Source organism: Salvelinus alpinus, chromosome 35 (assembly GCF_045679555.1).
Source record: "Salvelinus alpinus chromosome 35, SLU_Salpinus.1, whole genome shotgun sequence".
Classification (NCBI taxonomy): domain Eukaryota; kingdom Metazoa; phylum Chordata; class Actinopteri; order Salmoniformes; family Salmonidae; genus Salvelinus; species Salvelinus alpinus.
The window spans coordinates 1,927,321-1,944,463 of NC_092120.1; the positions used below are offsets into that span (position 1 = coordinate 1,927,321).

General features: G+C 46.7%; 1 protein-coding gene across 2 annotated transcripts in view; it reads left to right on the forward strand.

Moving 5' to 3' along the window:
• The first annotated feature begins 757 nt into the window (after nt 1–757).
• The window catches only part of kcnn4 (potassium intermediate/small conductance calcium-activated channel, subfamily N, member 4), a 62,071-nt gene continuing 45,685 nt past the window's right edge, over nt 758–17,143 (forward strand). For both annotated transcript variants that reach the window (XM_071383045.1, XM_071383046.1), the window contains exons 1-3: nt 758–1,402; nt 7,857–7,952; nt 15,905–16,368. In XM_071383045.1, the coding sequence (XP_071239146.1) occupies nt 1,115–1,402; nt 7,857–7,952; nt 15,905–16,368 (848 nt within the window). In that variant the 5' untranslated portion in view covers nt 758–1,114. The remainder of the gene's footprint in view (nt 1,403–7,856; nt 7,953–15,904; nt 16,369–17,143) is intronic.

A 17,143-nucleotide genomic window follows, 5' to 3' on the forward strand; every position in this document is an offset into this window, starting at 1 on the left:
CCTTAATTCATTCATTCTAGAAGGCTACAGAATATAATTTTGGGAGCACACAGTATTGTGGTATTTTTAAAACAATTTGTTTCGACAGGGATTGCTGGATTTTTTTTTATCAATTTTTTTATCAGTACTGTAATTAATGGAACACAGCACTGAAAAGCCCATCAAAATGGAATTTAAAAAAGAGAGCGACAAGCTAAAATAGTTGTCCAACTGAATTGGTGATTGACTCCTCACCATCTGAAATGATCATATTTGATCAACCTGTCATAAAACCCTTACATCTTGTATCTTGCAAATACCAGCCTATAATTATCCAATGAGTAGGCTAGCCTACATCTGCGTGAGGAACCCCCCCCCCCCCCCACACACACACAGTGATGTGAAGTACTTAAGTAAAAATACTTTAAAGTACGTAAGTTATTTTGGGGTATCTGTGCTTTACTTTAATACATTCCTAAAGAAAATAGCTTAAAATACGGAATTTGAAATGATTTATACTTCTACATTTACTTTTGATACTCAAGTACATTTTAGCAATTACATTTACTTTTGATACTTAAGTATATTTAGAACCAAATACTTTAGTAGTATTTTACTGGGTTACTTTTACTTGAGTAACTTTCGATTAAGGTATTTATACTTTTACTCAAGTATGACAATTGGGTACTTTTTCCACCACTGCATGCACGCACGCACGCACGCACACACACACACACACACACACACACACGTAGAGAGAGAGAAAGAGAGCGCGAGATACTTTTTTTATGGCGCACTCTCATACACTATATCCTCATAACCCTTGCAAATAAGAATAGCGCCCCAGTCAACCAGTCAACTGTCAGTGATGAGCGTATCACATGCCGCTAGTGGAGGTGTTCGATGTTCGTGTTCAGGTGACGATGTTCGTGTTCAGGTGAGCGCGTACAGTTAGTTATACAGTCCTTATGCCGCTACTTTCATGAGCCACGGAGAGGAGGACCTGGGACACAGCTGGCCCGTCGTTTCCCGCACTCCAGGGAAGAGCACGGACAGGGCAGAGGCGGGACAGTGAGAGGACGAGGCATCAGAGGACAACAACACGGAGAGCGGACACAGCCGAACCAAACGCGACATGGAGATGACAACCTGCAATGACAATTTGCACCTCGACCCCAAAGTTGACAATTGCGATGGAGTGATCAACATAAACCGCGGGGACATGACGGAGATATCTGTGCCGCTGTCCCACTCTGGGAAGCGTATGCCTCAAATCGAGGGGGGCAATCTTTATAGATTGCGAGATAGAAAAGTTTTATTGGAGGACAAAAAACGGCTGTGCGCTTGGGCTCTAGGCACCGCGCTGCTTGGGACACTGCTCATGATACTGCACGCGGAGCTGTGTCCGTTTATTTACCAACCGGTAAGTAATTTTGGTCACGTCACATTCCGTAAAATTCACTTTCAACTACCAACAAGACTGTTAAAATATAATCATGCTAACGAATTTATCAAGGAAAGCAGAACAAATCCCTGGCTATTAAAGTTGTTTGCAGTTGGTTTTCAGTTTCTATGAAATAAAGTGGACCTACATTATAGTCTTACAACTCTCAAGTTGAAAGAGAAGAACTGAAAGAGCTGTTTCTATTTAAAAATGATAAGATCAAGACAGTGAACTTAAAGTACAAGGCTTCCCTCAGAAAGCTAACATTCAAAGTGGGTCAAAGACAGGTGTCAAACATATGCCACTATTGCCACTTTGTACAGGCCATTATGGATATATAGAAGATTCATAATTTCCCAGCTCACATATTTTGATTAATCAAGAGACAAGTTATCATGTGCCATAAAAGTGATTTAGTCTAAGACACCTGTTGACCTGTCATATCCACATGCCAGAGAGAGAGAGAGACAGTAAAGTCAGTGGTACATTGTATTTGGAAAGCTCACAATATATGATTCCCCTTAGAACAGCAAATACCATCATGATTATCAAGTTACTGTTGAATAGGCTAGTGGTGAGAACACCAATGTTGTCCTTGTAATAAGTAAAATAAATTAGATTGATTCTCTACCTAATCGTTAACTACACCTGTTTGACACCACAAGGATGGCTTGTTGGTTTGCTGCGCTAGAGACCTCTTTAGGGTTCAATACCTTGTCCCCACCTGACCAATGATAAAATGACCAGCAACGCAGGCCTCAACAGCAACATGTAATACAACTGAAACCTGCAGGAATCAACTGACCTACTGCTGGCCAGGCCACCACAGAAATTCATTGAATAGTAGCAACTATCTCAGGGAACCAGATATCCTGTGTATACCCCTAGTACTCTGACTAGGCTGCTCAAGAAAGAGAGTCTATCTGAGAATAGGTCACAGACCTACTGAACACTCTTTGTGATTTTTTTATGAGTGAATGTCACCCCCCTTGTGTGGACAATGAGTTTCAACCTCTGCATGGATAATTAAAATGTTAAAGGGATACTTTGGGATTTTGGCAATGAGGCCCGTTATCTACTTCCCCAGAGTCAGATGAACTTGTGGATGCCATTTTTATGTCTCTGTGTCTAGTATGAAGGAAGTTGGATGTAGTTTCACGAGCAATGCTAACTAGCATTAGCGCAATGACTGGAAGGCTATGGGTAACTGCTAGCATGCTCTGGGGAAGTATAAAGGGTCTCATTGCCAAAATCTTTAAGTGATTTGACATGAAGTGGTCAGTCAGACGGACAGAAAACAGGTGTTGTTGATACAACATAAAGATCATGAATGCTATTATCAACCTACATGTGCCCTGTAGCTCTACCACAAAGTCCTTGGATTAATCTACGTACAGAAATACTATATCCAGTCCATTCATAGGAAGAGAACGGAACGGCATGTCTAGTTGTTGTCGTAACCATTTCCTTGATTAACAGACCCGTTAAACAAGCATGACTTGCGTCGCAGCATAATAGCATAACCCACACCTGGGATTTGAACCCGGTGACCTGATTATGAGCCCATTTCCAGAACCACTGCTTGGTACTGCCGTCTCTTCACATTAACATACAGATTAGGGTGGATAACAACACCAGTCCACACAATCAAGCAGTTTTTAACTCCGTCCCACTGAAGTTCTAGAATATACGTGCCAGTTCCATAAGTAGAAAAGAGGCTCTCAGCAACTCACCCATGATGCAACCAAATGTCAGACCACCTTAACACTATAAGGTAGGTGATTCCTACCCTGGTGTAACCAGTCTGACCACTGCACTCAAAAAAAAATTCTATTCACTTTCACTTATCAAGTGAAGTGAAAACAATGGAGTGAAACAATCGGTCAGCCTGGTTATACCTGCCTGGCCGTCCAGTGAAAGGAGATCCAATCTGAGGTCCCTATACTTAGAGGTAATTACAGCTAGATGAGCAAGCTATAGCCCATGTCCAGCTGACCTAAATCCTCCATGTAATGATCCCAAGGCAGGTGAAGTGAAAACTGCTAAGTGCAGCAGGCAGGCTGTTTAAATCAGGCTGATTTCAGGGAAAGGAGATCCAATCTGTTTTGTTTGATTAATATGATTGTCATGATTGATCAAATATTGATTTGCAACTAGGCTGACATGCAGTGTAAGCCTGGGCCTGGAGGAAGTTGATTTTGGAAGTTCATGTTGCAAACAGCTCCATATGCTGATGAATCTGGCAATTACCCAGGCAGGCATTTCCATGCATTTTCCCCTATACATTATCTTGATTTTGAAAACCAATTGAGTTTGCCAAACTATTATTTTTGGAAATGCATAAGTTGTATCAAAACTCAAAAATAACATAGGCTATATGATGAGTGAGATAACTGGATGCTCAGAAATAGCTAGATGCCTGGTATACCCTCTCTGCATGACAGTGTATTTAAGGATACTTTTCCTTGGAAACCAGGTTATGCAGGATGAGGAAAATGTGCTATTTGTGGTACTTTTTCCACATTGTATTTGTTTCCCTTCACAGCTAGTGTTTCTCAGGTTGCCCACGGTCATTTTGGATCTTTCCACATCATTTGTGTTTCATTAGAGACTGTTTGAATAATGCAAGAGTTTCACCTCTCCTGGAGATGGGGGGCTGGGCTGAGGCTGGGCTGATTGTCAAGGTCTTTGGGCCAGCATGCCAGACTGATATGACTGAGTGTGACCATCTAGTTAGTTACATCAGCTAATCTGCACTGTGTTTTCCAGAGTTAAATGGCGTCAGGTTTGACTGTGTGCCAAGAGGATGCGTTTCTAGTAAAACAAACAGCAATGATTATTGATGTTATTAGCGACGGCCTAGCAACTGTTTGGGTGTGCCATTGTCACAGAACACAGCACACCGAGGACATTGTTGCAAATTAACTAGACCTTATCAAAAGTGATCAACAGAAGGGGTTTTCCTTTCTTTTAATAATTAATTCAGAATTATGATGAATGTTTCAGGCTCTACTCACATCATCTACTCACAGCGTCTGTCTGAAGGCTGATGGGATGGATTCTGGCCTGCATTGGTCTTGGGTGGCCTTCCTGTCTGTCCAAGGCCTGGATAAACAACCCGTGTTAGAGTTACTATAAATTAGGTCGTTTCAAAAAGGCTTGAAATTACTCTGTTTCCAAAGGGAAAATATTACAAAACAAATTTAGACATTCAGAGCTGTGGTCTCCATGTGATAGGTCTAATAATGTAGTCAAATTAACGTTACGCTGATGTGGAGTCCAATTAGGCGTGGGATAAAATTAGACATGATGCAGATGCTACAAGTGAAATTGTGGAAAACAATCAAAGTTGCCAACGCACGTCACACCATACCACCTCTCTGCGTTGAAGTTTACCTAACGTTGTCTGAAAATTTGCAATTATATATTTTAGACTGTAAACTCCAACCACCCATCATTAAATGAACTCCCCGTTAAAACTTTCATCGAGGTTACATCAGTTGCCTGCGTGGACGTCATGGCAATAAACAGCACAACTTTTATCATAGCCTACTGTCGAGACGATCGTTTCAAGTACAGTGAAGTCAAGTGATATTTACTCACAGGGTTAATTATTAAGACACTCATAGCCTACTTACCAGATGTGTTAACATATCATTGCATAATTCGCGGGAAGTAGTATGGCCGCGCTGAAAGTCTACTAATACAGAACTAGTAAAGGCCCAGTGCACTACTTTTGTGAAAATATTTAAACAAATCTATTTGTATTTGAGTGTTTACCAGCATTTGTAACTTGAGTCTGATAATTATCTGTACAAAACAGTTAATCTGATAATACTGTACTTCTGGAATATAAAAATACTTGTTTGATATATGTTTTCCATTTTCTTGAAATACTCTGCAAATGCAACTTATTTCTATGTGTAAATTGAAACGGTCTATTCATTCCTTTTACCTTTCAGTAGATCTTAACCAGAGCAATTTACAGTAGTGAATGCATACAGGTGCAGCAGTAGGCTAGTGGTTAGAGCATTGGTCCAGTAACCGAAAGGTTGCTAGATCAAATCACAGAGCTGACAAGGTAAAAATCTGTCGCTCTGCCCCTGAACGAGGCAGTTAACCCACTGTTCCTAGGCCGTCATTGTAAATAAGAATTTGTTCTTAACTGACTTGCCTAGTTTAAAAAAATATATAATTTCATACAGGTCCGCTGTGGGAATTGAAATTCACAACTGTAGTGTTGTGAGTTCAACAACACATCATCATAAACCACTTGATGTCTCAATGTACTGTATTGCACTTTGTTTTTCTTTATGGTGATAGAAATATTTGAAGACAGACTTTCTGGATTCTATTAGAATGTCAATCGCTGAGAAAAAGACAGGGCAACAACTCATACAATTACAACCATTGAATCCTGCAAGATACTGTTCTTACAGTTTTCCCCAATTGTTTACACACTAAAATTGGAACTTGAAACGCAATCACCAAAACCTGAAACTCGTGTACTAAATCCCGAAACCAAGTCTGCAAAATTGCAAGCACAATTTCTGCTTTACACTCAGTTTTCAATTCTATATCACACTTTTTGCAAAACACTACACACAGATCTCTACATTAGGCACAACATTCAAAATTAAAATCTCTTTAGTCCCTTTGGAAAGCAACGCCAATCAAAATGCCAAGCTCTATAAACCAATTGGTAACTGTATTGCATTTGTGTGTGTTTATTTATGTATATTTGAGTAGGTATACATTACTGTAACAATCTTTTACAACCGGCTACAGTGTAACACTGAAAATGCAAAGGGCATAAACCTGCTGATGGGATATTCATAGTAGTGTTTTGTGTTGAGCACATCAGTCCGTTGTTGGTTGGTAGACAGATCTATTCATATGATGCGTGTGTTTGTCATTTTGATGCAAAAAAAAACTTTGGAAAGAGATAAAACAGTTTTGATTGCAGTGTTTGCTTTTGCTAGATATTTGTAGAGATTTGCATTTTGTGTTCGTGGTTTTGTGTTTTGTGTTTAGAGTTTTGGGGAAATGGCCCAAAGATTCAGCAAACGTGTGTAAACAACTGTGGAAAACCATAATTATACAACTACCTTTTTTGACAAAGTGGAGATACTAAAAAAAATGTATGCCCATGCTACAGATGTCTATATCGGCCCAGTGCACTACTTTTGTGATAATATATATTTTGGGGTTTTGAAATTGTACTTTTTATTTTGTATTAATATATGTTTTTTTATTCAGATTTTTCAGGGGCTGCTGCCTCAGCACCCCCACCCTCAGCACCCCCACTTCCAGCGGCATTGTTCATTGCTACAGAAGCCAAATCCTATTCCCTTTTCTTTCATCTAACTAAATGTACCATGATCTTTAGGTTTTGCTGCAGTCCAGGGTAAAGTTGATAAACTGATTTAGGAATCTTGGATAGCATGTCACCTCTCACCTGGTTAGTGACATACAGTTTTAAAGTTCACTTGCTGCAATTTTACACATTTCGCCAGAGGGCAGAGAGACTATTTACCAATTTCATAACTGATTTCATAGAATTCTACTCATTTTGCTATAGGGAGGAGAGAAATGTTCGTAGTTTTTTGCACTGACTTATGCCATGTTAATATGATATATCTGAGTGAGAGCGAATAACAAAATTAATGGGAGCCACCTGGAGATCAGGGCCCCTGGGTAATTGAACCACTTTTACACGATTACTAGTTTATATAGCTGTTTAGACCAATATAGAAAAAGTTAGCTGATGTGCTAATTGAGTGAGTCTCAGTGACTGACATAACAATAGAAAAACTGCTTATACACAACCAAATTTTGATTGCACCTTGTGTATTGTGTACCTTGTGTACCTTGCACCAAATTGCACCTTGTGCATTCTACTATTCTAGCTCTCAACAGTAAGTTGAGACCCTGACTAAGTTCCTAAAAGAACCAATAAACAAAAATATATACTTATTTTGGTTCGGGGGCACCCTAGCAGGCGCGGGGCCCTAAGCGTTTGCTTATGTCGCTTAGTGGCTAGGGCCGGCTCTGCTAGTTTATAAAGATCGTTTTAATGCATCAGCTAAGAGCTTTGTAGGCCTATACTCATTTTATTTGGTTGCGCGACCTGGTGGTCCACTTGAAGTCAATACTTCATATCATGCCAGGTCAATATGCCTACTTGATCTAATGCCACCCAAGTGTGTGCGTGCGTTCATGAGTGTGCATGTGCATCACACACATTATAAAGTTGTCACCAAATCAGTGTGCGTGGCCAGCGGAGACTGAAGGTCAGAGCATTCCACTAACACTAACACACTGCTACTGGAAAACGCCAAACGGAAAAGAATCGAAAACAGAAGCACTGTTTGAATAACTTTAAACCTTCCTTTAATGTCTTTATCTTGTCTGTCCTCCTCTTCCTCCCCAGGGCTCCCGCTACGCCTTTATCATCAACTGCTCCATCAGCATGTCCACTGGGTGTCTTCTGATTCTCATCGTAGCCTTCCATTATAAGGACATTAGGGTGAGTGTGTGTTTTCTCTGACCTCTGACCCCATTACTGACTGTGCAGCCCAGCTCTCTATCACTGGAAAGAACTGTGTTAGTTACTCTTTGAACATAGGAGTTGAAGGCAGGGGTTACATTAAATCACTTATTGTTAAAGGTAAGCAGGATTAGGCGGCCACCTGTTGCCTACAGGCTAGAGATAACAAGTATGATAATGTAATCAGACAGACACTATTTACATCATGCAGGTTTTTCCGATCAAATAGCCTAACCTAAATGGCGCTCAATCAAATTAACAAGCAACATATCCTAAAAACAGGAGAGGTCAAAGTAAAATGGACAATATGGAATGTACAATCACAACTGTTGTCCAGGAGTTTCACCCCATTGTCATGATCAGTGGTTTCAAGTTTGTATCGGTCCATTTTTGACAAGCTGATCATAGCGAAAAAATAAAATACTTTTCCTGCTGTGTAAACACATTGCAAATAGGCTTGAGATAACTCCTGACAAAGTTGGGTATCTGATATTCAGAGCTTACAGTTTTTTACATCGCTTACACACTAAAAGTGGTACTTGAGGCGCACTCAGTGAAACTATTAACTCATGTACTACCTAATCTTCAGACCAAGTGTAACGCTCGTCTTCCTCCTCTTCTGAGGAGGAGTAGTAGGAAGGATCATAGGACCAATGCGCAGCGTGGTAAGTTTCCATACTTTAATAAAGCAAATAGAAACACTGAACAAAAACAACAAAGTGAACGAACGAAAACGAAACAGCCCCCCCCAAGGTGCGGACGCCGGCCGCAAAACCTAAACCTATAGGCGAGGGTCTGGGTGGGCATCTGTCCGTGATGGCGGCCCTGGCGCGGGACGTGGACCCCACTCCACCATAGTCATTGCCCGCTTCAGTGGCCTCTTTAGAGCGGCAACCCTCGCCGCCAACCTTGGACTGGGAACCCTAATAAAGGACCCCACTGGACTGAGGGGCGCCTCTGGACTGAGGGGCGCCTCTGGACTGAGGGGCGCCTCCGGACTGAGGGGCAGCTCCGGACTGAGGGGCGGCTCAGGACAGACGGGCGGCTCAGGCGGCTCAGGACAGACGGGCGGCTCAGGCGGGTCAGGACAGACGGGCGGCTCAGGCGGCTCAGGACAGACGGGCGGCTCAGGCGGCTCAGGACAGACGGATGGCTCAGGACAGACGGGCGGCTCAGGCGGCTCAGGACAGACGGGCGGCTCAGGACAGACAGGCGGCTCAGGCGGCTCAGGACAGACGGGCGGCTCAGGACAGACGGGCGGCTCAGGCGGCTCAGGACAGACGGGCGGCTCAGGCGGCGCTAGACAGGAGGGCGGCTCAGGCCTGCCGAGGCGCACTGTAGGCCTGGTGCGTGGTGCCGGAATTGGTGGTACCGGGCTGGGGACACGCACCTCAGGGCGAGAGCGGGGAGGAGGAACAGGGCATACTGGACCCTGGAAGCGCACCGTAGGCCTGGTGCGTGGTGCCGGAACTGGTGGTACCGGGCTGGGAACGCGCACCTCAGGGCGAGTGCGGGGAGGAGGAACAGGGCATACTGGACCCTGGAGGCGCACTGTAGGCCTGGTGCGTGGTGCCAGAACTGGTGGTGCCGGGCCGAGAACACGCACCTCAGGGCGAGTGCGGGGAGGAGGAACAGGGCATACTGGACCCTGGAGGCGCATTGTAGGCCTGGTGCGTGGTGCTGAAACTGGAGGCCTGGCACGTGGAGGAGGCACCGGATAGACCGGACCGTGGAGGCGCACTGCAGGTCTCGAGCACCGAGCCTGCCCAACCCTACCTGGCTGAATGCTCCCCATAGCCATGCCAGTGCGGCGAGGTGGAATAGGCCGCACTGGGTTGTGCTGGCGAACCGGGGACACCATGCGTAGGGCTGGTGCCATGTACCCCGGCCCGAGGAGACGCACTGGAGACCAGATGCGTAGAACCGGCTTCATGGCACCTGGCTCGATGCCCACTCTAGCCCGGCCGATACGAGGCGCTGCTATGTACCGCACCGGGCTATGCACACGTACTGGAGACACCATGCGCATCTCCGCATAACACGGTGCCTGCCCGGACCCTCTCTCTCCACGGTAAGCACGGGAAGTTGGCTCAGGTCTCCTACCTGACTTGTGCCCCCCCCCAATACATTTTTGGGGCTGCCTCTCTGGCTTCCAGCCACGCTTTCGTGCTGCTTCCTCATACCACCGCCTCTCGGCTTTAGCTGCCTCCAGCTCTTCACGAGGGCGGCGATATTCTCCAGCCTGTGCACAGGGTCCCTTGCCGTCCAGAATCTCCTCCCAGGTCCAGGAGTCCTGCGATTTCGGCCGCTGCTGCTGCTGCTGCTGCTGCTACCCGTTACCACGCTGCTTGGTCCTTTGGTGGTGGGTGATTCTGTAACGCTCGTCTTCCTCCTCTTCTGAGGAGGAGTAGTAGGAAGGATCGGAGGACCAATGCGCAGCGTGGTAAGTTTCCATACTTTAATAAAGCAAATAGAAACACTGAACAAAAACAACAAAGTGAACGAACGAAAACGAAACAGTCCCGTATGGTAACAATACAGACACAGGACAATCACCCACAACCCACAATGACAAACAGGCTACCTAAATATGGCTCACAATCAGAGACAACGACTGACACCTGCCTCTGATTGAGAACCATATCAGGCCAAACACATAGAAACAGACAAACTAGACATACAACATAGAATGCCCACTCAGATCACACCCTGACCAAACAAAACATAGAAACATACAACGCAAACTATGGTCAGGGCGTGACACCAAGTCTGCAAAACTGCAAGCACATTATCTGCTTTAAAATCAGTTTGTAATTGTAAAACACACTTTTGCAAAACACTAAACACAGTTCTCTACATTAGACACATCATTCAAAACTAACAGGTCTTGTGTTTCGTTTGGAAAACATTGCCATTCCAAATGCCACACTCATTTACCGATTACCTACACCCAGTGCTCCTGTTTGAAAACACTTATAGCTAATTTCTTCACTTATAAATCAGAGCTTGAGCACTATAAACAATGGAGGCCAATTTTGGAGAGAGAGTATTTGTTTTGTCTGTTACTGTTCATCCTGAAATCTGGATGAAAATACAATGTTTTGAGAAAGAAATAGATTTTATTCCCCCCCTTGCATTTCTGTTTATAGTGCAAATATATACTGACTATGCATACATACTGTATATATGTAACGGGTGCTCTCCTCCTCTTCGTCTGAAGAGGAGAAGCGAGAAGGGTTGGACCAATACGCAGCGTTGTAATCCATAATGATTTATTTAAATGATAGAACGAAACACGAAAACACTTTAACAAACTACAAAACAACAAACGACGCAGACCGACCTGAACATAAGCACTTACATATACACGAAGAACGCACAAACAGGTACAGACTACAAACAAACCGAAACAGTCCCGTGTGGCGCTACAAACACAGACACAGGAGACAACCACCCACAACAAACAATGTGAAACAACCTACCTTAATATGGTTCTCAATCAGAGGAAACGTAAAACACCTGCCTCTAATTGAGAACCATATCAGGCAACCCATTAACCAACATAGAAACACATAACATAGAATGCCCACCCCAACTCACGCCCTGACCAACTAAACACATACAAAAACAACAGAAAACAGGTCAGGAACGTGACATAACCCCCCACTCAAGGTGCGCACTCCGGACGCACCACCAAAAGTCTAGGGGAGGGTCTGGGTGGGCATCTGACCACGGTGGTGGCTCAGGCTCTGGGCGTGGTCCCCACCCCACCATAGTCAATCCCCGCTTCCGTATCCCCCTCCCAATGACCACCCTCCAAATAAACCCACCTAATTTAAGGGGCAACACCGGGATAAGGGGCAACACCGGGATAAGGGGCAGCACCGGGATAAGGGGCAGCTCCGGACTGAGGGACGGCAGCTCCGGACTGAAGGACGGCAGCTCCGGACTGAAGGACGGCAACTCCGGACTGAAGGACGGCAGCTCCGGACTGAAGGACGGCAGCTCCGGACTGAAGGACGGCAGCTCCGGACTGAAGGACGGCAGCTCCGAACTGAAAGACGGCAGCTCCGGACTGAGGGGCAGCTCCGGACTGGCTGACGGCTCTGGCTGCTCATGGCTCGCTGACGGCTCTGGCTGCTCATGGCTCGCTGACGGCTCTGGCTGCTCATGGCTCGCTGACGGCTCTGGCTGCTCATGGCTCGCTGACGGCTCTGGCTGCTCATGGCTCGCTGACGGCTCTGGCTGCTCATGGCTCGCTGACGGCTCTGGCTGCTCATGGCTCGCTGACGGCTCTGGCTGCTCATGGCTCGCTGACGGCTCTGGCAGATCCTGGCTGGCGGACGGCTCTGGCTGATCCTGTCTGGCGGAAGGCTCTAGCGGCTCCTGTCTGGCGGAAGGCTCTAGCGGCTCCTGTCTGGCGGAAGGCTCTAGCGGCTCCTGTCTGGCGGACGGCTCTAGCGGCTCCTGTCTGGCGGATGGCTCTAGCGGCTCCTGTCTGGCAGACGGCTCTGAAGGCTCAGTACAGACGGGCGGCTTTGCAGGCTCAGTACAGACGGGCGGCTTTGACGGCTCGGGACAGACGGGCAGCTCTGACGGCTCGGGACAGACGGGCAGCTCTGACGGCTCGGGACAGACGGGCAGCTCTGACGGCTCGGGACAGACGGGCAGCTCTGACGGCTCGGGACAGACGGGCAGCTCTGACGGCTCGGGACAGACGGGCAGCTCTGACGGCTCGGGACAGACGGGCAGCTCTGACGGCTCGGGACAGACGGGCAGCTCTGACGGCTCGGGACAGACAGACAGCTCTGGTCGGCTGAGGCGCACATTATGCCTGGTGCGTGGTGCCGGAACTGGAGGTACCGGGCTGAGGACACGCACCTCAGGGCGAGTGCAGGGAGAAGGAACAGTGCGTACAGGGCTCTGGAGACGCACAGGAGGCCTGGTGCGTGGTACCGGAACTGGAGGTACCGGGCTGAGGACACGCACCACAGGGCTAGTGCGTGGAGGAGGAACAGGGCTCTGGAGACGCACTGGAAGCCTGGTGCGTGGTGTAGGCACTGGTGGTACTGGACTGGGGTGGGAAGGTGGCGCCGGATATACCGGACCGTGCAGGCGTACTGGCTCCCTTGAGCATTGAGCCTGCCCAACCTTACCTGGTTGTATGCTCCCCGTCGCCCGACCAGTGCGGGGAGGTGGAATAACCCACACCGGGCTATGTAGGCGAACCGGGGACACCATGTGTAAGGCTGGTGCCATGTAAGCCGGCCCGAGGAGACGCACTGGTGGCCAGATGCGTTGGGCCGGCTTCATGACATCCGGCTCAATCCTCAATCTAGCCCGGCCGATACGAGGAGCTGGTATGTACCGCACCGGGCTATGCACACGTACAGGAGACACCGTGCGCTCTACTGCGTAACACGGTGTCTGCCCGTACTCCCGCTCTCCACGGTAAGCATGGGAAGTGGGCGCAGGTCTCCTACCTGCCCTCGCCACACTACCCTTTAGCCTCCCCCCAATACATTTTTGGGGTTTCTTCATGGGCTTCCAGCCACGCCTCCGTGCTGCCTCCTCATACCACCGATCTTGGGCTTTCGCTGCCTCCATCTCCTCACGAGCGCGGCGATATTCCCCAATGTGAGCCCAGTGTCCTTTTCCCTCCAGTATTTCCTCCCATGTCCAGGATTCCTGTGTAGTGGGCCACTGCTCGTACTCACGCTGCTTGGTCCGGGTTTGGTGGGTGGTTCTGTAACGGGTGCTCTCCTCCTCTTCGTCTGAAGAGGAGAAGCGAGAAGGGTCGGACCAATACGCAGCGTTGTAATCCATAATGATTTATTTAAATGATAGAACGAAACACGAAAACACTTTAACAAACTACAAAACAACAAACGACGCAGACCGACCTGAACATAAGCACTTACATATACACGAAGAACGCACGAACAGGTACAGACTACAAACAAACCGAAACAGTCCCGTGTGGCGCTACAAACACAGACACAGGAGACAACCACCCACAACAAACAATGTGAAACAACCTACCTTAATATGGTTCTCAATCAGAGGAAACGTAAAACACCTGCCTCTAATTGAGAACCATATCAGGCAACCCATTAACCAACATAGAAACACATAACATAGAATGCCCACCCCAACTCACGCCCTGACCAACTAAACACATACAAAAACAACAGAAAACAGGTCAGGAACATGACAATATATTTGTGCACATACATGTACGCGTGAGTGCTATGACAAACTGCCGTGGATTCCACCGCACACTGAACATGCAAAAGACACAAGATTGTAGTGTTTTACATTTTTCACATCCATGTGTAGTTGGCATGTATAAGAGCTAATCATTTGATGCTTTGTGTGTAGAGTTTTGATGCAAAAACACTATTTTGAGAAAAGTTAAAATAGTTTTGAATGAAGTGTTTAGTTTTGCAAGAGATGTGTGACGTTTTGCATGTTGTGTGTGTGTTTTGGGGTTTTGTGGGTAGAGTCTAGAGAAAGGAGCCATATCAAGGGAAGGTGTGGCAAAATCAAGGGAAGGTTGTGGCAATAACTAGGGACGGGTGTGGCAATATCAAGGGAAGGTGTGGCAATAACTAGGGACGGGTGTGTCAATATCAAGGGAAGGTGTGGCAATATCAAGGGAAGGTGTGGCAATAACTAGGGACGGGTGTGTCAATATCAAGGGAAGGTGTGGCAATATCAAGGGAAGGTGTGGCAATAACTAGGGACGGGTGTGTCAATATCAAGGGAAGGTGTGGCAAAATCAAGGGAAGGTTGTGGCAATATCAAGGGAAGGGTGTGGCAATATCAAGGGAAGGTGTGGCAATAACTAGGGACGGGTGTGTCAATATCAAGGGAAGGTGTGGCAAAATCAAGGGAAGGTTGTGGCAATATCAAGGGAAGGTGTGGCAATATCAAGGGAAGAGTGTGGCAATAACTAGGGACGGGTGTGTCAATATCAAGGGAAGACTGTGGCAATATCAAGGGAAGAGTGTGGCAATATCAAGGGAAGGTTGTGGCAATATCAAGGGAAGGTGTGGCAATAACTAGGGACGGGTGTGTCAATATCAAGGGAAGACTGTGGCAATATCAAGGGAAGAGTGTGGCAATATCAAGGGAAGGGTGTGGCAATATCAAGGGAAGGGTGTGGCAATATCAAGGGAACGGTGTGGCAATGTCAAGGGAACGGTGTGGCAATATCAAGGGAACAGTGTGGCAATATCAAGGGAAGGGTGTGGCTGAAGTTACCCCTCTGCTGCAGGAACTGGGTGGCGATTGGGTAATGGGAAAGTCAGTCAAGGGCAGCAAGACTATGAACTGAGTGTTCTAATATGCTACGGCAGTTTCAAATATCAAGAGTTACAAAGAAACCTCAAAGCAACAGGAATTGGATGTTTTGGCAAGCGCGGGATTTGGTTTTCATTGTCTTTAGTGATATAAAAAAGTGATATCTTGGACTTGTGTCATGTCAGACTAGGATCAGACAGGATTATATTCATCATCTAAGAGACTTGTGAGTCAGAGGGCTTGTGTCGCTTACAACCCCCACAATCTTGACTTTCACTGGCTCCGTATCTGCATGGGTGGGTCTTTGTTTGCCTTGGCATCATGTTTCTGTCGTTGCTGTTCTTCCAATTCCCACCTTTAGTTAATCATAATTTCCTTAATGCTTCAAATCAAATGAACAATTCTCCGTTGACATCCTTCTTTTCCTACCTCTCTCTCTCTCTCTCCCACTCAATCCCTTTCCCTCTTGCAATCTCTCTCTCTCTCTTTCTCTTTTTATTTATCTTTCACTCTCTTTCCCCCTCTCTCTCCCTCTAACTTTCCTCCTCCCTCTGGCTCTTTCGTTCGCCCTCATCCCTTTCTCTCTCCGCTGTCGACCCTGTCCCGACCCCTCTCTTTTTCTCCAGCTCTTCATCATTGACCACAACCAGGTGGACTGGCGCATCGCCGTGACAAGCCGCAGGGTGCTGGGCATCTCCCTCGAGCTGCTGGTCTGTGCCATTCATCCCGTGGGCACCTACTGGGAGGTGGGCATCCCTGCGCCCATCGCCAGGGAGGGGGTAGAGGTCAACTCCTCCAACTCGGCGCCGCTGTGTGTGTCCTCCCGCCACGGGGAGGTGCTGTTGGACACAGAGCTGCTACTGTCGGCGCTGATGTTCCTCAGGCTGTACCTGGTCCACAGGACGATCCTACTGCACAGCAAGGTGCTGCTCAGTGCCTCCTATAGGAGTATCGGCTCGCTCAACAACATCAACTTCACGTTCCGCTTCGTGCTCAAGGTGCTGATGAACAAGTACCCGGCGCGCACGCTGATGGTGTTCATCTTCTTGTTCTGGCTCATCGCCTCCTGGATGCTCACGCTGTGTGAGAGGTAGGGTGGAGGGGCGCACACGCCGGCACACACTCATGCTCACACACACACACACACACACACACACACACACACACACACACACACACACACACACACACACACACACACACACACACACACACACACACACACACACACACACACACACACATGCATAACTCACACACATCTCATGCATGACTCACACACACTCTCCTGTTTGAGAAACACAGGCACAACCAGACGTCTGTGTGATAGATAAAACAGAAAAAGAGGACACACAGTAAGAGATAAAAACAGTTTGCCTAAATATAAATACAGTAATCCCTCGTTTATCGCGGGGGTTACGTTCCGAAAATGACCCGCGATAAGTGAAATCCGCGAAATAGAAAACTTTTTTTTTTTTTTACAATTAGCAACTATTACATGTATACAAATACAGTGACTCACGTGTAGGCCGTTTCGTCGACATTATGGGTTTAGGAGATGTTCGAAATTACAAGATAATTTGGCCAACTTAATGTAAATTTGCCAAGCTGTTTTATGTACGTACACATAACTGCACGAGACGACAAAATGATAGCACAATTCGTAGCATGTTTTGATACAAGAAGCGGGAGTGAGTTTTTAGCGAATCAGAATGCAGAGCACAATGCACCAAAAAAAAAAAAAATGCATTATGAAAATCCGCGAAATAGCGAATCCGCGATAAGTGAACCGCGAAGTGGCGAGGGATCACTGTATAACACATTACTACTGCCAGCACAGAAACACGCACACATACACATACACC